The 21,897-nt window shown below is 35.4% G+C and overlaps 1 protein-coding gene across 1 annotated transcript in view; it reads right to left on the bottom strand.

Annotated features, from left to right (window-relative positions):
- Dhc64C (dynein heavy chain, cytoplasmic) overlaps positions 1–21,897 on the bottom strand; it is a 1,087,706-nt gene that overhangs the window by 990,016 nt on the left and 75,793 nt on the right. The window contains exon 5 of the mRNA XM_090398628.1: positions 11,316–11,502. Coding sequence (XP_090254754.1) covers positions 11,316–11,502 — 187 coding nt within the window. The remainder of the gene's footprint in view (positions 1–11,315; positions 11,503–21,897) is intronic.

The following is a 21,897-nucleotide window of genomic DNA, read 5'->3' as shown; positions in this document are numbered from 1 at the left end:
AACACTACAACGTATAATGACATTCTAGTGTACTTCCATCTTTATGGCAACAGTTTTGTGAAGGCCTCTTCCTGTATCAACTTGACTATGTTCCTGTCCACAAAGAGATGTCTGCGAAGAAATGGTTTAATGAGGTGAGTGTTGAACTTGACATTAGCGACTGATTCACTAATGCTCTTTTGGAAGAATGGAAGGAATTACAGCAGCAATGCACCAAAATCTAGTGGGAATCTTTCTAACTGACATGGACTGACAGTTGCTGCTATAGAAGCAAAGGGTGGACTAACTCTAAACCCAGCAAGTAAGGTTTAGATGTAATTACAGTATCACTGATCATGTCCGTAATCTTAGGAACTCCTAGAAATGACAAATAAATATAATAAACCTCTTTGTTTAGCCTTCATGGAGTTCAAAAAAAGCATTTGACTATCAAATGCCTCAGCTATTCTAAAATCCATACTTGACACAAATTTTAGGATAGCAAAGAAAACGGGGAATAGAACATACATATAGAGAAATCTTGAAATATATATATTCATGCCATCTGTTAATTAACTGTGTAAGTGAAAATTTTCCAAGCAAAAGAATAAGACAAGGAATTACAATATCTCACTCTTTACATCTGCCTCATAGGAAGATTTTCATGAATTGAATGGAAGAATGCAGGAATTAAAATTAACAGAAATATTCTAACTCATCTATGTTTTACTGATGATATAATTAACTTGGAAGAAGATGCAAAAGACCTAGAAATAAAATTAAGAGAATTAGCTCAAGTGTCCAATAAACTGGGTTGAAGATGAATTCAAACAAAAATGAAAGTAATGATGAATGATAATTTAACACCAAAAAAGAATTATACTGGAAGAAGTGGAGAAGGTAGATTCATGTGTTTATCTGGAACAAATCATAAAAATTGAAGATGGCAAATAGAAGAAATAAAAAGGATACAGCTAGGTTGTAAGGTTTTTGGGAGGATGAAAGATATATCTTCAAAGGGTGATGTCCCCATTAGTTTGAAGGGAAAAGCTATTAATCAGTGTGTCTCATCTGTAATTGCATATGGCAGTGAACCTGGATCTCAACACAAAATGATTCACTAACTAAAAGTGATCCAGAAAATAATAGAAAGGAATATGCTTGGGGGTCACACTTAAAGATATCTTATCATTTGATAAGATCAACAGGTGTACAGGACATCAGATATATTATGCATTCCAAATGGAGATGGCTGGACACACTGCAAATATAAAGCAAAATGGTCTAAATTATTGACAGAATGAAGACCTGTGGATGGTGGTAGACAAATGGTAAGATTAATTAAAAGATGGCAATATGAAATTGTTAGGAATGCTGGAAAGTAATGGATGAGAAAAGGTAAAAACATAATGGAATGGAGAAAATAAGGGGGGGGGGGGACCTTCATCTGGCAGTGGAGTGATCCAAGTTGAAGACATATGCTCAACTTGACTATCACCCATAATTACAATCTCACAACAAGACCAACAAATTTGATTAAAGACATAGTAAACTAGCTTGAGGACACCAAAATTAATCATTCCTGGATCCTCAAGAATCTATGGAGCTCCAAAAATGAATCCAGAGCAGAAAGAACAGTTACTTCAAGATCTATTTCCTCTGGACATGAAGCTTTTTTTTAAGCAGTGTATCAGCAACACCTTCAAATTCCAAGACAAATTTTACAAACAGAAAGAGGAATTAGCAACAGGCTGTTCACTGTCACCACTGCTAACAAACTTGTTTATGGAGTGATTTGAGAAATAAGCCTTAGAGTCCAGCGGAGCACAAGGGATGGTTACAGCATGTCAATGATGTTTTCATCATTTGGTCTAGCTCTACTAACTAATTACAGGAATTTGCCACTCAACTATTAAATTAGAAATCAACAGATCTTTACCATTTTTAGACATGCTCACAGTTATCGGAGCAAAACAAACTCTGCTATTCAGCTTATGTGAAGCTGACTCACATGGAAGATCTTGGACACCAAATCCCATCACAATTCAATAGAAAAGAAAAAAAAATTGCCATTATAAGAACCCTAAGAGATATAGCCCCCCCCCCCCCCCCCAGGCCACCAAGCAAACAAAGAAAACAGGATTACAGAGGAGCAGTACTTCTCCCCTATGCTTAATCAGTCATGGACAAGATTTCAAAGATACATTATTATTATTACATGACACCTCCGGGGAGTCCAAAGACACATTGAGGGAGGGCACCCACACTACAACTCTCCGTCTCCACCACATCATCTACACCAATGCCATCTACTGCCCACTACTACCACTAGTATTTCCTTGATAAGATTAAGTCTTCTTAGGCTTCCAAAACCTCCATTTATCACTTAAGAAAGTTAGTTTTTACAAGAATACCTGTCCACCCACCCACACACAAACAAACAGAATCCAAAAACAAAATAATATGGCAACAACACTGAAATGATCTATGTAGATTACAATTTATACTCCAGAGTTAAATTTTAGAGTAATCTCAAATGTTAAAATATACAAAACAGAACAAAAATCAAGGCATAACTTACAGCAAGTCTGGAATTCTCACATAAAACATTGATGCATGCAGACAGCAGGAGTACACAACATCACTAATCATCAGGTTTTGCAACAGCAAAAGCATGCATTCCATTGTTTAGCATGATAATTATCACTTGCTTAAAACTTAACTGTTTCATTCAGGAAAATTATTTCCTGAAGAAGTGAACCATAGTTCACAAAACTAGTTGAGTGTTAATATAATTTACTACCAATTTGTTCTATGTGATTTATGTACCTTAATATTAAATCATAGGTATTATCGAGATCAGTATTTAGGATACTAGCTTGGAATGTTTAAGCACTGTAAGGTTTATCATATAAGTAGGAGGCATCAAAAGCACTAATACCAGCAAAATTAATGAGGTATAAGGTCAGCAAGGTCATTTTTACATAATTAGGTTATTTAGAACTAGATAATTATAACATAATATAACATATGTAGGATGGAGAGATATCAGCTACCAAAAGAGGTGGATAGATACAGACAAAAGGAGAGAGAAAGGAAGACCAGAGACGAGGTGGAAAGACCAGTGAAGCCGGAACAGATGAAATGCCTAATCCTTGAAGAGAAGATTATTTAACGAACACCATTCACCAGTACATGCAGCAGACAACATGAGAAAAAAAGTAGCAATCAAATTATGAAAGGTGGAAGAGAGACCATAAGAAGGCAATTTGCAGAGTAGCCCTTGAAGCTGAACGCTATCAAATACTTTTGGAAGTTAATAAATGCAACAGCATAGCTGTCTCCAAAATTTCCATGCATGGCATCCAGAAGCAGGTGGATAAGGATGTGGATATGTACTGATGATCAGTGATCAGCTGACAGTTCTCCAAGTGAAGAAGTTGGCTGTGAATTACTTTCTTCATTATTTTAGAGTTAGTTGTGATAACTTGTTGGCAGACATTTATCTCCTTTTTCTGGAAAGAGTTGAATATGGACTTGATTTCATACTATTTATATTCATACTTGATTTCATATATGGAATGGTGCAAGATGAGAATAAGGAGCAGAAATGATAGACAGGAGTTAATTCAAGATCACATCTCTTAAGTGCATTTTTTGGGGGGAGGAGAATACTTTCAGAAACCAGGTATCTGCTGTTCAGGATTATCTTTATAGTGAAAGGTAATCATATTGCAATTACCTTCACAATGTGATGCATTGTTCCTGGTATAGTTGGAGGTGATTTGCCTTGATCTTTTTTTAGGTTAGCTTTAAGTGCTATTGCAAAGGTATTTAACTTTATACCAAGTTAGTTAAAGCAATGAGGCAAGTGTATTATGTCTATCATTGCATTCTCCAGTCTGTTTCCTAGAAGAAAGGCAAGAATCACTATAGTTTGGAAATCTGACAGAATGCCAACTGCAACTAAGTGACATGACCTGAGATTCTGACACACTCCAAAAGACATCAGAAGTGTGTAATGATACAGTATATCAAAGCAGAAAAGTATAATGTTAAAGAAATCTTTAGTTAAAGATGATTTTATGCAGATAAAATTTCAAATGAATTTTTGCAAAGAGCACGCAAGCTCCAGTTATATTGCAAAAAGTTTCACTTTGTTATAAATAAAATTAAACTTTCCAAGAAATTACAATATTGTTTAATTCTTTATCCCATTGCTTGCAGGTGAATAATCTTCACAACTAGGCTACTTTCATATAAAAGCTAACGACTTCACATTAATTTAGGTGATATGAAAACTGAAGACGCAAGTATTCTAGATGTCTGGAGTAATTACTTTGAAAGACTGCTAAATGAAACAAGCAGTGACAACATGATGGTAGAAAACACTCAACAGGAATGCAATCAGGAATATATATCAATACTTGAAGTAGAAAAACCATCAAAAACTTGAAATGTGAGAAAAGCAGCTGGAGAAATAATATTCAACCAGAAATATTAAAATATGGAGGTATAAAACTTTTACAATGGCTACTCAGCATAATTCAGAAGGCCTGGTCAGAAGGTCCAGTTCTGTAAGATTGGAGTAGAGCTCTCATATTATGATCTATGAAAATAAGGAAATAAAACAAGGAGAATTACAGAAACATTTCCCTAAAATGTTCCTAGTAAGATTTATGCAAGCATAACTGAGAAACAGCTAAGAAAATTTGTGAAAAGGAAACGGGATTCAGGCCAAATAAATGTTGTGAGGATCAATTTTTCACTTTAAGACAAATAGTGGAGGTCATGAGAATATAACAAGGATGTGTATTTAAGTTTAATAGATCTAAAAAACACATATGACAAGGTCCCAAAGGAAAGCTTTTCAAACCCAACAGTTATATGGTGAAAATCGGACATTATATTTTATGCAATATTTAGTCTATATTTGAGTTGTAAATCAGCATTAGAAATAAAGGAGATAGAGGAAGATGGTTTGATGATGCTGTCAGGTGTGAAGACAAGGGTGTACATTATCTCCACTGTTATTCATCGTCTATATCAGAAATGGCCAACCTATGGAGCATGTGCCAAAAGTGGAGCATGGGATTGTTAGAAGTGGTGCATTAGACCCCAATGATAATAAGAAAAAACTAAGCCTGTTTATGCAAAAAGTATTGACCAAAAGTCGATTTGTAGAAAAAAAGCTAAAACTTAGTAATTACTTTTAGCAATTTTATTGTTTTCTGCACATCTTTTACACATTCACTTGTAATTCCTGAGGCACCAAGCATTAGCAACAGCAGTATGTCACAGGTTTTTGTCAGTCAGTTTACAATTGATACTCATGAAATACGAAGTCGTGCTTTGTTCGTCCTTTGTGAGCAATGCTGTTTTGTACTTTATCAAAAATTAAGCCTTGTTTTTATATTAAATCAATATATCATGTGCTTATATTACCATATTTTTACAGGAAGTCTTTTAAGGATACATAAGGTGTATGGTGCATCTGAACTCTTAAGTAAAAAAACTGTTGCATGGAATGTAAATGGTTGGCCATTACTAATCTATATGGACTACGTTATAAAGAAAAGTGGTATTAAACTTGATATCTAAATTGAAGATATTAATCTCAGCTCTTCATTTTATTGTTTTTTTTTTTTATATTGATCCCATATACAAGACTTTGAGAAATCTATAAGCACATTGGTGATGTGTGAAAGGTAGAGATGAGGACAGATAGAAGTTTCTTTTATTTATTATTTTATTTTTTTGAAGAGTTGCAGGTTGTAGGTGTTTGGGAATACTTCATAAAGAAGCCTGTTTCAGAGGACATTGGTGAATAGAATAAAAGAGAAAGCATAAAAGCAGGTTCTGTGTGTGTTCACAGCTGAATAGTAATGGGATGCTGGGCAGCTCATATATGAACAGGTACAAGAGAAATCGGAGAAATGGTGGTTGCCAATTCACTGGAGCAGTGACTATGGAGGTGCCTATAGAATATACACAGTGCTGAAACACTACAAAATAGAGGCTGAAGTGAATCTGTAAGAGAGGGATCATCAATGAGCCTGATTGCTTGCCTCTGGACAATGTCAAGGATTTCAAGTGAAGTTTTAGGCGCACCACCTCAAACATGTGAGCAGCAGTCTAAGAATGGGCAGATTTGAGTTTTGTGTATAGTTAAGAGGTGGCTGGGTGTAAAATAGCCTCTCAAATGAAAGAGAAAGCCTAGTTTTTTTGGATGCTGAGGAGGCTATTGATGTGATGTGTTTATGCCAGGAGAGACTGGAGGTAAATGTTAGTCTAAGCAGAGAGATCTAATCTTGTCTGGTCATTTGGTAAGAGTCAGAGAGTTAAGATCCCCTTTTGTGAGAGAAAAGACAAGACTGTTTTGGTGATACTGAATATGACATGGTTGTCCTTGCACCACTGAAGTATAGAATGTAGATCAATGTTTAAGGCACTGGTTGTAGATGATCTTGTAGCCTGGAATAAGAGAGTATTGCATGGTTTGTCAAAAAAGTAGGAAGAGTGGAGAGTACTATAATCTGCAAAGCTACAAGAGAATTATTGGTTGTGAGTAGATCATTTGTCAGTACGTTATTTGTGAGAGTTTACATAAGTTTGATTAGATGGAAGGATATAGTGGGAACATGCAGTAAAAGAAGATATTCTTGGACATGACATCCATACGGAGAAGAATATGTGCAATATTGTTAACCCCAATATCCAGAGCTTGTAAGAGCTTTTATTTGCAAACAAAAGGATCCTGTGGAAGTCTGATGAGTGTTGTACAGATTCTACCACCTTGGGTAAACAGCCAACAATGTGGGATGGCAGAGGGATTTTATTTTTCAAAGCATACAGCCGTTGATGGCGAAGCAAGTTTCTGGTTTAATCAATGCACAGTACAATCAAAGCAAAGAAGGTCTATCAGCACTGTAAGAGGTAGAAGACAGAGTGTAAAGGATGTTCATTGCTGAATCCAAGCTTCTTGTCAAATGTGAATCACAAGTACATGGCTTCTGGTACAACTGGGATTAAAGTTTATTCTAGTATATGTTCTGGGTGTAAATGACAGCCACATCTACAGCAAAAATGAATACAAACTGTCTTCTGCTGTGGAAATCTGAACCAATCTGCAAGCATCCATTTTTAAAGACAGTCAAAGGCTTGCTGTAGCTATCTTTTCTCATCAACATCATCAAATTCCTGCAATGTACCCTCAAGTGGTGTACAGGATATGACAGTACTACCTGAAAAAATTACATCATTACTAACTTCCTATCTACAATTTTCCTCCAAATCAGTCTGTTACTTGTCAAGACCCCAACATTATCAGATCTTATATTTCTATCGTCTAAGGCACTTTGTACCGTATCAATCCACCTATATCTTGGTCTTCCTCTGGGTCGTTTTCCTGCCAACCTGGCAGAGAACACTTGTTTTGCTAATCTTTCCTCTCCCATTCTATTTAAGTGACCATACCACCTGAGATTAGCTCTGCTAATGCATTCCTGGATGCTGACAATGTCAAGTTCTTTCCTAATATCCTCATTTTTAATATGATATTGTCATTGATGCCATCTGTTCACGCCTCTAATCTTTCTCAGGACTCTCATATCTGCGGTCTCTAGTCTTTGGTCAAGTGTTTTTACTTCTGACCCAGCTCTCAGATCCATAAGTTAAAACTGGTTTGAACACTGTCTTGTATACAGCTAATTTAGTGTTCCGATTAATTTCTCTCTTATTCCATATGAATTTATTCAATTGACTTCCCACCATACCAGCTTTGCTGATTCTGTTGCCTATTTCTATATTTAATTTACCATCTTCAGTAAAAATCGTGCCTAAGTAGCTGAAATGTTTTACTTGTTCCACAGGTTCTCCATTCACAACACACTTGACATTTTCAATGATTCTGCCTATTTTCATTGTCTTTGTCTTTTTATTGCTGACCTTCATACCATATCTATTACAACAGCTATTCAATTTAGTCAGAGAATCTTGCAGACTTGTACCGGATTTATTTAGAAGTATAACATCATCCGCATAAAGCAAAGAGCTGACGTTAACATCTCCAATTTTGATATCAGGTTTAATACCACTTTCCTTCATAATGTGATCCATATAGACAATGAATAACAAAGGGGATAATGTACATCCTTGTCTCACACCAGATTTAACATTAAACCATCTTCCTGTACTTCCTTCAATTCTAACTGCTGACTTACAACTCAAATAAAGACTAAGTATTGCTTGATATAATGCCCCATTGACACCATATAACTGCAGCGTATTGAATAGCTTCTCTCTTGGCACCTTGTCATATCCTTTTCCAAATCGACAAAACTTAAATACAGATCTTTGTTATATTCCCATGCTTTCTCGACGACTTGTCGTAAAGTGAAGATCTGATCCTGACAGCCTCTATTTGGCCTGAATCCAGCTTGTTCTTCACCAAGCTTTTCTTCCACAATTCTTCTCAACCGTTTCTCAAGTATACTTGCATAGATCTTGCCAGGAACACTCAGTAGGGAAATACCTCTGAAATTCTCACATTCAGTTTTATTTCCCTTTTTATATATGGGTACTATGAGAGCTCTACTCCAATCATCGGGAATTCGTCCCTCTGTCCAGGCTTTCTGAGCTATGCAGTGCAGCCACTGTAAAACGTTTATACCACCATACTTCAGCATTTCTGGTCGAATATCATCTACTCCTGCTGCCTTTCCACATTTCAAGTATGGATATGTATTCCTGACTGCATGCCTGGTTAGTGTTTTTTATCACTGTGCTGTCATCACTGCTTGTTTCATTTAGCAGTTTTTCAAAGTAATTACTCCATACTTCAAGGATATCTTTTAATCCTGTTTTCATGTCACCTTTATCATCTCTAACTCCTTTTACAGCACTCTTTCCTCCATTCCTAAGTTTCTTCAACAACCTCCAGAATATTTTGCTACCTTCTTGATATTTATTTTCTATATTCTTGCCTAAGTCCTCCCATGACTTTTGTTTAGCTAGTTTTACACACTGTTTAGCTTTCTTACATTTGTCTCTGTATTCTGTAAGAGTAAAAGCTGACTTATTTGCCAGGAACTTTTGATATGCTTTCTTCTTTTCCTTCACTGCCTCATTAACTTCCTGTGTCCACCAGGGAGTTCTGATTTTTTTATCCTTGCACACAACCTCACCACATTCCTCTCTGGCAGAATCAATCAATGTTTCCTTCAGAGTTTGCCACTGAATCTCCAAGGTTTGATTCCTGTTCTCAAACTCTTTCATTTTCTTTTCAATAATCTTTCTGTATTTTAGTCTACAGTTCATATCTGAGAGCTGCTCAACTTTTATTCGCTTTAAAACTTTCTTACATGTTATTCTTTTCAATATGAAATTCAATTTTATCCTGCTCAAGACTAAATAGTGATCACTTGCAATTTCAAATCCTCTGTACACTCTGGTGTCCTGCACCAGGGAGAAAACATCACTATCAACAATAACATAGTCAATGAGACTTTTCTTATTCCTAGCCTCTTCTCTCCTGTGAATTTGTGCACATTTTTATGTTGGAATATGGTGTTAGTAATAACCAGTCCATGTCCTGAGCAGAAATCCAACAGATATTTGCCATTATTATTAGCTTTGCTCTTTTCTCCAAATTTTCCCAAAGTGTATGACCCTGATATTAAGAAATTGATAAAGTCACCAACAGAGGGCATTACTCACAATTAGAAGTCGTTTGGTTATAGAGATAACCTTCATTGTAAAAGGCATGACACTTAAAACTGAACCTTGGAGGACTCTTTCCTTTTGTGTATATAGCTGGGAGAGAGTGAACTTAGAAGATTCAGTTGGATAAAATGTTATTAATGATGAAAAACCTCTGAAACCAAATTGTGTAGGTATCAATGTTCCAAATCTCCAAGAAGAGTTGTAGTCTTTTTGTTTCACAGCTAAAAAAAAAAAAAAAAAAAAAAAAAAAAAACTAAGTGCTCACATTTTAATCAGGTTTCTAGAACAGATGCTTTCCAATCTGACTAGACAATCAGTTGTTGAATGATATTTGTGGAAATTAGACTTTGTTCTGGAAAAAAAGGTTGTTTCTCTCCAGAAACCATAAAAGACGAATTAATCAATTTTTCCAGAATCCTGCAGAATTTCTTTTCCAGAATTTTGTCCAAAATCGGATGATAGTTTATTGGGGGATTTTAGATCCTTCCCTGTTTTTCTTACTAACTTTTCAGGATTATGCTGCACCGCAACACAATTACACAGGTGGGGCTGCAAAATCTATAATACACTGGTGCCATATGTGGACCAGAAGTCATGAAGAAAGTAGCATTTATGAACATCTGAATGTCTCTGGCAAAAACAATCTGAGGATGTTCCAAAAAAAATAGAGGAAGATGGAATGAAAGAGGAGTGTTCAAGAGGTCTGAAGATGGACAGTAAATTGATGTTGACTAACAGGTGTTGACGTTCTTAAAGACTTATAAGCAAAGCAGAACAATATGGCAGCAAGTTCCAAAGAATAGTGCATGTAAAAATACCTACAGAAGACAAAAATAATGTCTATGAAAAGTGATCAGTGAATATTTAAAAGAAGGACATCAATTAACCATACTACACTCCTATGAATGAATTTAAGCATTTTTAGAGAGAGATATGTGTTGAAATGTTTCAAATGAAAATGACATGTTAAAGAACAAGCAGATCTAATGTTGTTGTTGAGTCCATTGAAGAGCTTCTAGATATGACCGTGAGCCTGTAGAACTACTTTGGCAATCTGTTGAACTTTGATGGAGTACAGCTTTTCTATTGGGTTATTGTAAATTTTCTGTGGAACAGCGGCAATTGCTGGACAAGAATAGGTATGGGCAGGTGTTAGTTCAACTCTTTGACAATTCTTGCATATTTCATAGCTTCTAGCACCGTCTGGCAGAATTTTCATGCCTTTAAAATGTTCTGTCCTTAGTCTGGTGATGATTGTGGTTATTTTTCTATTTTCATTAATTTCACTGATTTCATGCTACTTCTTGTTAGTTGTTTTAACAATCTTACTTTTGCAACAGAATTAGCATTAGTTAGTGGTAGTAGGTGTAATTTTCAAGGTGATATCTTGCTTCTTTGGCTAGCAGATCTAATGTTGAGTGGAAAAGTGTTTTTTTTTTTTTTTTTTTGGAAGCTGAAGACTATGAATGCAATATGTTTGTGCAAGGAAAGGCTAGAGGTTTAATCATTTATGTTCAATGTTTGATCATTTATAAATCATTCAATGATATAGATATTTTGATAAATATACCATAACAAGAGCTTTGCACATTAAAAAACTTAAATAAACATACCTGTGTCAGTATCAAAGCTAACAGTGGCATGGAAGCGTTTCCCTTTCTTTAATATATCCAGCGTTAGAGCAACTTCAAGACTTTCTCGTTTCTCTTGTATACGCAAAAGTGCTCGCTCAAGATTAAGCCAAAAACTAATCTCTTGTAATGCTGTACCTGAGGATGGATCTCTATCAAGCTTAGTTACCTAACAAAAAGTTAAAGTGAAATTATATTGACAAAACCCTCTCTATATACATTTATATTTGAAATATAAATCTATAAAGAGGTCTCATCAGTGAGTAGGTAGACCTGGATGAGACCTCAATAAAGGTCGAAACCAGTCTGGGTAGTGACCTCTCCTCATAATGTAAAACAGTAATACATCTCCTAGGAGCTGCGTTTTACATTATGAGAAAATATTAAGGATAGTGATGGAGCTTGTTCCACCTTTGCTCCGAGTTACCATAGTGTTGTACTACCAGGTGTTGACTTACGCTTGGACTCACCGAAAGTTCTTCTGCATGAAACTCTTAGTTTTCGATCTCCGAGTTTCGTATCCGGCTTTAAAATAATGAGGGATTTATTATCCCCTTAACCTAATTTACGCCGCCAGAAAAAAATAGCCTCTTTATCGTAGTAATAATATATATGGGTACACCTTTCTGGCAATTCGTGTAGTAAAGGTATGTAAGTTCGGTTCACTTAAACCTTGGTATTATCCAGGTCTACCTACTCATTGATGAGACCTCAATAAAGGTCGAAACCGGTCTGGGTAGTGACCTCTCCTCATAATGTAAAACAGTGATACATCTCCTAGGAGCTGCATTTTACATAATGAGAAAATATTAAGGACAGTGGTGGTTCTTGCTCCACCTTTGCTCTGAGTTACGCTAGTGTTGTACTACCAGGTATCAACTTACGCTTGGACTCACTAAAAGTTCTTCTGCATGAAATTCTTAGATTTCGATCTCTGAGTTTCGTATCCAGCATTAAAATAATGAGGGATTTATTATCCCCTTAACTTAATTTATGCCACCGGAAAAAAATAGCCTCTTGGCTCTTTATCATAATCCATTTAATTGTTAATATAAATGTTAATTGTTAATATAAATTTAATGTAAATATTAATCATACACCTCATAACTGGTCCCCACTATTCTCATTCTAATTATTCTGTTGGTCAATTATTAAAACAGGCATCTTCACTAACAATTATATCTAAATAGCTAAAATAGTTTTTATTTATTCAGTAGGTTCTCCAATAGGAATATTTTTCCACATTTCTATTTTCATTGTCTTTGTACTGCTAAATTTCATGCCAAATGTTACAGCAGTAATTCAATTTAAAGAATCCAGATGACTCAAGATTTATATAGAAGTATATTTGCACTAAGTAAAGAGCAGCTGAGTATATAAATTTTATCAGGTTTAAATGCCACTTCACTTTCATGATATGCCCCATATATAAATAATAGCAGAGATAGTATGCACACTTTCTTATAAGTCTGCATCAATCCACCCACCAGTACTTCTTTCAATTCTAACTGCTGACTTGCAGCTTAAGTACAGGCTATTTATTGCTCAATATAACATCTTATTTACACCTCATAAATGTAGTGTTTTGAAGAGCTGTTCTCTTGGTAACTTTTTACATATTATCCATATCTATGAAACTTGCAGGTCCTTGTTATATTCCTATGATTTCTCATATAGTAGATGCCGCTTACTGTGATCACTTTGGGACAGTCACTTTTTGATAACAATTACTGGCTGATAATATTAAGCAAATGATATAAAGACATGCATCATTTATTTCAATTTATTGTTATGAGCAAACTTTTTAATAAGCAACGACATAACATTTATTTTAAAACTTATCTAGTGTTGTCTGTTGTGTGTTTGAATATAGTAGTTCATGAATAATTTGCTCATACTCATAATGCCTTTCGAAGTTTGTTGCTCTATGTTGCACACCATGACGAATTATTGATAGAGCTTCTTGCATCTGGGCATTGATTGGAGGAGCTTCTAAAATTTGTTTTTCTATTCTTATATTAGGTTCACTTTCTTCTACTAGTTTAAAGTTCTCATTGGAAGCAGCTTGACATATTTCCGACATTGTCATTGTAGCCACCACGTCAACGTTGTTATCAATATCCCACCAATTTTCAAATTCTTCTTTTGACATACTGTCTGGGGTTTTATCAAAAATTTCATTTGTAAGATATTCAAATTCCTCGGAAGAAGGAGTTTTAGAGCGTGGTTTAAAAAACCCACCTTTTTGGAAGTAGTTTTCAATAGTCGTCTCCGAGACTTGCTTCCAAATGCAATGCATCAAGAAGGGAAATCTTTTTTGCAATTGCACTTGCATCAGATTGGTCTTTTATATAATCAAGTTTAGCCATAACTCTCGAATGAACTTTCCTGCAATAATAAGCTTTAAAAGCTCGATGCCTTGTGGCATGGTTGAATTAACAATGTAGTGTTCAAAATCAAGAAGATTACTTTGAGGTTCTTTAACAATAAATTGTTTGTGTGTGCAGTGCAGTTGTCTATTAAGAAGACAATATTTTGCTTTAAGATCCCACTTAACTACCCAACTGTGAAAATAGCATTAGTCATCCAAGCATTTGCACTAGAACAGTAGTCAACAGGCAAACTTTTGACAGCTTTAAAACACCAAGGATTTTTACTTATTCAAATCACTAGGAGCTCTTGTTTCTCACCTCTCATATAAGCATAACAAAGAATTGCCACTCGCTCATTTGAAGATTTAAATCCTTTAGTAATTCATTTTTAAACAAATAAGTATGCTCCGGCATTGCACAAAAATAGAGTCCTGTTTCGTATGCATTGTAAATATCCTCGGGAGAATATTCAGCAATAATGTTTTGGCCATTCGGTCTTAATCAACACATCAGCTGACAAAAAAATCAGCACTTTTTTCTTCATCACGAATACACTTGTACACAATATTCTCTCGCTTTTTCCACCTGTTAAACCATCCATCAGTTGTGGTGAAATTTTCTTTGCCCAGAGTTTTAGCCAGTTCTGCTTTTTGACGCATCAAAGGCCCATTCATCGAAGCATTATTTTCACGAACATTACTAAACCAAATTTTTAATGCTGATTCAACTTGAGCATCCTTACCAGATCGGGCTCTCTTCCAATCCATGTTCTCATTAGTAAGAGCTGAAGTTTCAATGTTTGATCTGTGTTTTAAGATCTTACACAAGAGTGGTTGTGAAATTTTTAAATGTACAGCTGCACCCTGACTCATTTGGGCACCTTATCATAGCACTGCAATATTCTTTTTCTTTTCTTGAAAAGATAAATCTTTACATTTTTACTTGCATAAGTCTTGTTTTAACAAACACTTAAATCAAATTCACTTACTGAAAGAGAGTATGAAAATAAATTCGAAAAAACCACAATTCGATTGTATTTATACCCACCTGCATTTGCCTGGAAGATAATTTTATTCTACATCATCTTAAGAGAAGATTAAAAGGAGATTAACACAAAATTCAGATTTCGACAAATGTTCTTTGTCAAATTTTCTCCTGATTAACCCTTAAAGTTCTTAAGGGTCTAATTCTGAGATGCGAAAGGCTAAACATTCAAGGATTTTGATAACAATAACCAGAACATTGATTATAATAGATGGGTTATTCTTTATTTCATTTTAAATGGCATGTTTTGGGACCGAATGATTTTGATAACAATAGCCAATTGATAATATTATCAGCAATCACAATAAGCAGATTCTACTGCATTTGTCAAATTGAACAATTCTGACATCAATTATTTGGCCTGAACTCTGCTTGTTCTTCTCCAAGCCTCTTTTTCATGGTTTTATACTGATTTAATGAGTTATACTTGCATAAGCAAGTATAAATGTTACCTAGCATAATCAGTAGTAAAATTCTTCTATGATGTAATTATCATCATACTGTCCAGTAATGAGCCTAGTGATTTATGGTCATGCCATCTCCTGGCAGTCCTACCTCTATAGACGTATCAAAAAAACCTTATTAAGGTATCCTGGTCCCATCCATTCTCTATACATGTTGTAACCAGCTCTGTCAATACTGCTGGATATATTACATAAACAGGTATCATTCAGTTAATTTTTTTTCATCCAGTATAGTAATGTACACCTGAGGTTCTCAAAATGTAGTTTGTTTCAAGTGATGTAAGCCATGACTTACATCTTACAGTCCAAGTTTCACTTCCATAGTTAAGTATTAATCTTCAAAATGTCTTGTACCTTATTTCTGATATATATATATAAAAATGTCTTGTACCTTATTTCTGATACAAAAATATTTTGGGAAAATTTGGAGAAAAGAGCAAAGCTAATAATAATGGCAAATATCTGTTGGATTTCTGCTCAGGACATGGACTGGTTATTACGAACACCATGTTCCAACATAAAAATGTGCACAAATTCACATGGAGAGAAGAGGCTAGGAATAAGAAAAGTCTCATTGACTATGTTATTGTTGATAGTGATGTTTTCTCCCTGGTGCAGGACACCAGAGTGTACAGAGGATTTGAAATTGGAAGTGATCACTATTTAGTCTTGAGCAGGATAAAATTGAATTTCATAGTGAAAAGAATAACATGTAAGAAAGTTTTAAAGCGAATAAAAGTTGAGCAGCTCTCAGATGTAAACTGTAGACTAAAATACAGAAATATTATTGAAAAGAAAATGAAAGAGTTTGAGAACAGGAATCAAACCTTGGAGATTCAGTGGCAAACTCTGAAGGAAATATTGATTGATTCTGCCAGAGAGGCATGTGGTGAGGTTGTGTGCAAAGATAAAAAAAATCAGAACTCCCTGGTGGACACAGGAAGTTAAAGAGGCAGTGAAGGAAAAGAAGAAAGCATATCAAAAGTTCCTGGCAAATAAGTCAGCTTTTACTCTTACAGAATACAGAGACAAATGTAAGAAAGCTAAACAGTGTGTAAAACTAGCTAAACAAAAGTCATGGGAGGACTTTGGCAAGAATATAGAAAATAAATATCAAGAAGGTGGCAAAATATTCTGGAGGTTGTTGAAGAAGCTTAGGAATGGAGGAAAGAGTGCTGTAAAAGGAATTAGAGATGATAAAGGTGAAATGAAAACAGGAGAAAAAGATATCCTTGAAGTATGGACTAATTACTTTGAAAAACTGCTAAATGAAACAAGCAGTGATGACAGCACAGTGATAAAAAACACTGACCAGGCATGCAGTCAGGAATACATATCCATACTTGAAGTAGAAAAAGCCGTCAAAGGCTTGAAATGTGGAAAGGCAGCAGGAGTAGATGATATTCGACCAGAAATGCTGAAGTATGGTGGTATAAGAGTCTTACAGTGGCTGCACTGCATAGTTCAGAAAGCCTGGACAGAGGGACGAATTCCCGATGATTGGAGTAGAGCTCTCATAGTACCCATATATAAAAAGGGAAATAAAACTGAATGTGAGAATTACAGAGGTATTTCCCTACTGAGTGTTCCTGGCAAGATCTATGCAAGTATACTTGAGAAACGGTTGAGAAGAATTGTGGAAGAAAAGCTTGGTGAAGAACAAGCTGGATTCAGGCCAAATAGAGGCTGTCAGGATCAGATCTTCACTTTACGATAAATAGTCGAGAAAGCATGGGAATATAACAAAGATCTGTATTTAAGTTTTGTCGATTTGGAAAAGGCATATGACAAGGTGCCAAGAGAGAAGCTATTCAATACGCTGCAGTTATATGGTGTCAATGGGGCATTATATCAAGCAATACTTAGTCTTTATTTGAGTTGTGAGTCAGCAGTTAGAATTGAAGGAAGTACAGGAAGATGGTTTAATGTTAAATCTGGTGTGAGACAAGGATGTACATTATCCCCTCTGTTATTCATTATCTATATGGATCACATTATGAAGGAATGTGGTATTAAACCTGATATCAAAATTGGAAATGTTAATGTCAGCTCTTTGCTTTATGCGGATGATGTTATACTTCTAAATAAATCCGCTGCAAGTCTGCAAGATTCTCTGACTAAATTGAATAGCTGTTGTAATAGATATGGTATGAAGGTCAGCAATAAAAAGACAAAGACAATGAAAATAGGCAGAATCATTGAAAATGTCAACTGTGTTGTGAATGGAGAACCTGTGGAACAAGTAAAACATTTCAGCTACTTAGGCACAATTTTTACTGAAGATGGTAAACTAAATATAGAAATAGACAACAGAATCAGCAAAGCTGGTATCGTGGGAAGTCAATTGAATAAATTCATATGGAATAAGAAAGAAATTAGTCGGAACACTAAATTAGCTGTATACAAGACTGTGTTCAAACCAATTTTAACTTATGGATCTGAGAGCTGGGTCAGAAGTAAAACACTTGACCAAAGACTAGAGACTGCAGATATGAGAGTCCTGAGAAAGATTAGAGGCGTGAACAGATGGCATCAATGGCAATATCATATTAAAAATGAGGATATTAGGAAAGAACTTGACATTGTCAGCATCCAGGAATGCGTTAGCAGAGCTAATCTCAGATGGTATGGTCACTTAAATAGAATGGGAGAGGAAAGATTAGCAAAACAAGTGTTCTCTGCCAGGTTGGCAGGAAAACGACCCAGAGGAAGACCAAGATATAGGTGGATTGATATGGTACAAAGTGCCTTAGACGATAGAAATATAAGATCTGATAATGTTGGAGTCTTGACAAGTAACAGACTGATTTGGAGGAAAATTGTAGATAGGAAGTTAGTAATGATGTAATTTTTTCATGTAGTACTGTCATATCCTGTACACCCCTTGAGGGTACATGGCAGGAATTTGATGATGATGATATATATATATATATATATATATATATATATATCTGTACATTTGTTGGATTAAGGACTTAAGTGCTCTGCTGTGGATTAGAATTTTATTATTAATGCCAATTTTTCTAAGTCTGACCATAAACAAGTTAAAATCTGAAGTTTAACCAACACTTTAAAATTCAACATAACAATAAGCAAGTAAATGCATGTATTTACTTGGTTATTTATTGGTTTTATCCCCAGTATCTTCCAAGCACAAACAGTGTTACACACAAACAGTTAATACTGGAACCATTTAAAATTTTAACAGATGACACAAAAAACTGAAGTATACTAATTAGCTTCATCTATTGCTGGATATTATTTCCATCTTAAAATGACTACCTTCCAGATTTCTGGTAAATTCATAATCCTACTGGTTGAGGTTTGGGGAATGTTTCAAAGCGGCTCGTGATTCCAAAAAATCAGTCTCTTCAACTTGTAATGACTTCTATTTAGCACTGTAGTTTTTTTTCTATCTAATCCTATGTTAAGGGGTGTCCAAAGCATGGGTCTGACAATCCCAACTCACTGTAAAGATGACAGTAAATGTATTTATGTTCTCCAAAGCAGATCTTGACAGGTCTTCCCACCTGTCCAAAGAAAGTCAGATCACACAGAGTACTTCATATACTCCCAGATGTGACAGTTTGTCCTTTAATGAACAAATTAGAGATGCTCATTTGATATGGTTCAAGTGGAGGAGATTATATTTAATAAGCACTATGTTTTTATAATGTGCCCTGAACATGTAAGATAGGAAGTTTCTGTGCAGTCCTGTGTAGTGAAGGAGTTTTTTTGAAAGGTGGGGGGATTATATCCATTAGCTAATGAAAGTGTGGCAAAGGATCAGGATCTCTATATTAATTTTTTGGCATTTTTTGACCAAAAAACTAACACAGATCCTGTTTCAATTTTTCCGATGATAATGCTCTGCTGAATTAGCCCGCCTTTGCCACACTTTCATTAGCTAATGGATATAATCTCTTCTTTTCCCAAAAAAAAAAAAGATGATGGTGCAACTATTTATGTAAATAATAGATTTAGTTTAATCCTTTATCCCAGTGAGAGCAAACAAAGTTTGCGCCTGAAAATATCTTCAGGACTAAATATAGTGTTGTACTATCTTGTCCAGTAAGTAGTGCAACACCAAGGCAACTCGTGGCAAAGGTGGAGCAAGCTACCAGGCACTTCTAACCCAGTATCTCCCATAATGCAAAACACATTTCCTATGTGGATATGTATACTGTTATGCATTAAAGGGATTGGCCATCTACCCAGACTAGTTTCGACCTTTATTGAGGTCTCTTCAGTGGGAGCCAGGCCCAGAGCTGGAGATACCAGGCAGAAGCAGTAGCAAGTCATCTGTGCCTATGGGAGTTGCCAAAAGGTTTATCACCTTTTTTAAAAATTACTCTGGATTTAGAGAAAGATGTTGAAAATTTATTTATCACTAGGTTAGACTATAATAGATTTAGTTTAATCCTTTATCCCAGTGAGAGCAAACAAAGTTTGCGCCTGAAAATATCTTCAGGACTAAATATAGTGTTGTACTATCTTATCCAGTAAGTAGTGCAACACCAAGGCAACTCGTGGCAAAGGTGGAGCAAGCTACCAGCTTGCTCCACCAGAGCTATCTCCAGCTCTGGGCCTGGCTCCCACTGAAGAGACCTCAATAAAGGTCGAAACTAGTCTGGGTAGATGGCCAATCCCTTTAATGCATAACAGTATACATATCCACATAGGAAATGTGTTTTGCATTATGGGAGATACTGGGTTAGAAGTGCCTGGTAGCTTGCTCCACCTTTGCCACGAGTTGCCTTGGTGTTGCACTACTTACTGGATAAGATAGTACAACACTATATTTAGTCCTGAAGATATTTTCAGGCGCAAACTTTGTTTGCTCTCACTGGGATAAAGGATTAAACTAAATCTATTATAGTCTAACCTAGTGATAAATAAATTTTCAACATCTTTCTCTAAATCCAGAGTAATTTTTAAAAAAGGTGATAAACCTTTTGGCAACTCCCATAGGCACAGATGACTTGCTACTGCTTCTGCCTGGTATCTCCAGCTCTGGGCCTGGCTCCCACTGAAGAGACCTCAATAAAGGTCGAAACTAGTCTGGGTAGATGGCCAATCCCTTTAATGCATAACAGTATATATACATATCCACATAGGAAATGTGTTTTGCATTATGGGAGATACTGGGTTAGAAGTGCCTGGTAGCTTGCTCAATCCACATAGGAAATGTGTTTTGCATTATGGGAGATACTGGGTTAGAAGTGCCTGGTAGCTTGCTCCACCTTTGCCACGAGTTGCCTTGGTGTTGCACTACTTACTGGATAAGATAGTACAACACTATATTTAGTCCTGAAGATATTTTCAGGCGCAAACTTTGTTTGCTCTCACTGGGATAAAGGATTAAACTAAATCTATTATAGTCTAACCTAGTGATAAATAAATTTTCAATATTTATGTAAATATCTTTCAGTATATGAATGTTTTCTACAAATAGATAATGAACTATTTGAATGGCATGTGACTAGTTTATCAAGGACAGACAGTTATTTTATTATTTTTTTCATTGTGAGGTGGATTTAGTTATTTAAATTCCATAAAAATGTAATGTGTCAAGACTATATAGCTAAATAAACATACCTACGTAGCACAGCCAATCTATAAGTTTGAGTGTGGTCGGTTCCTTCAGTGTTCTTATGTAGAAATTTGACTAAGAGGAGAGGGGGAGAGCGAACTGATGGCTTTTTTATTTACCTTTTCATGTGAAACATACCAGCATATACTGTAAACCTGAATAATGCAAATATGTCTGGAAGGAAATGTGACTAGTTTATCAAGGGCAGACAGTTATTTGATTATTTTTTTCATTGTGAGATGGATTTAGTTATTTAAATTCCATAAAAATGTAATGTGTCTAGACCATATAGCTAAATAAACATACCTATATAGCACAGCCAAACTATAAGTTTGAGTGTGGTCAGTTCCTTCAGTGTTCTTATGTAGAAATTTGACTAAAAGGAGAGGAGTGAAGAAGGGGGGGGGGGGGGGGGCAAACTCATGGCTTTTTTTTTTTTACCTTTTCATGTGAAACAAACTAGCATGTACTATAAACCTGAATAGTGCGAATATGTCTGGAGGGAAATGGTACTATCAAATCAAGAGTCTCAGTTAATGGTATGTTAGTAAATATAAAGAGAACAGAATTTTTCATATAGGCAGAAGAGTTACCCGTGTGTGGTGGGGGAGGATTTAACCAACAGTTTAGCATGTTTATAAGACTGTGTATTATGAACAATTGGGAGTAGGGTATCAGGTTTATGAATTTTTGGTCCTCCATATATTCTTGGTATTGTTAAATGAAAAGGCATCTGCTTGTTAAATTTTTTAGGGCTGAGATGCAACTTTTTTTTTTTTAGTAATTTAATGACTATTCTACTGTATTGGATCATGATCCATGATCTTGTAGAAAATCATGCATTCTGCTATCTCATTCTGCTTTCATTAAAACATTAGTGTTTACTTTCTACTTTGGTTACAACAATGCGTTTGTTACTATACAGCTCTGTTAAGGCTATAATTTCTTTATGGAAAGATTTCTGTATATCAAGACAGTTTAGAGTTCACTTGCTCAAGAATTGTATATTCAATACATTTTACTTTAAACTGGTTCCTGTCCTGAAAGGCTATGCCTGCTGAATTATGACTATACTTTCTGACTAGAAGACA

Source organism: Typopeltis vanoorti, chromosome 10 (genome assembly GCF_054136105.1).
Source record: "Typopeltis vanoorti isolate ZY-2024b chromosome 10, IOZ_Tvanoo_1.0, whole genome shotgun sequence".
NCBI lineage: Eukaryota > Metazoa > Arthropoda > Arachnida > Uropygi > Thelyphonidae > Typopeltis > Typopeltis vanoorti.
This window is presented reverse-complemented; position numbering and strand designations above follow the sequence as displayed.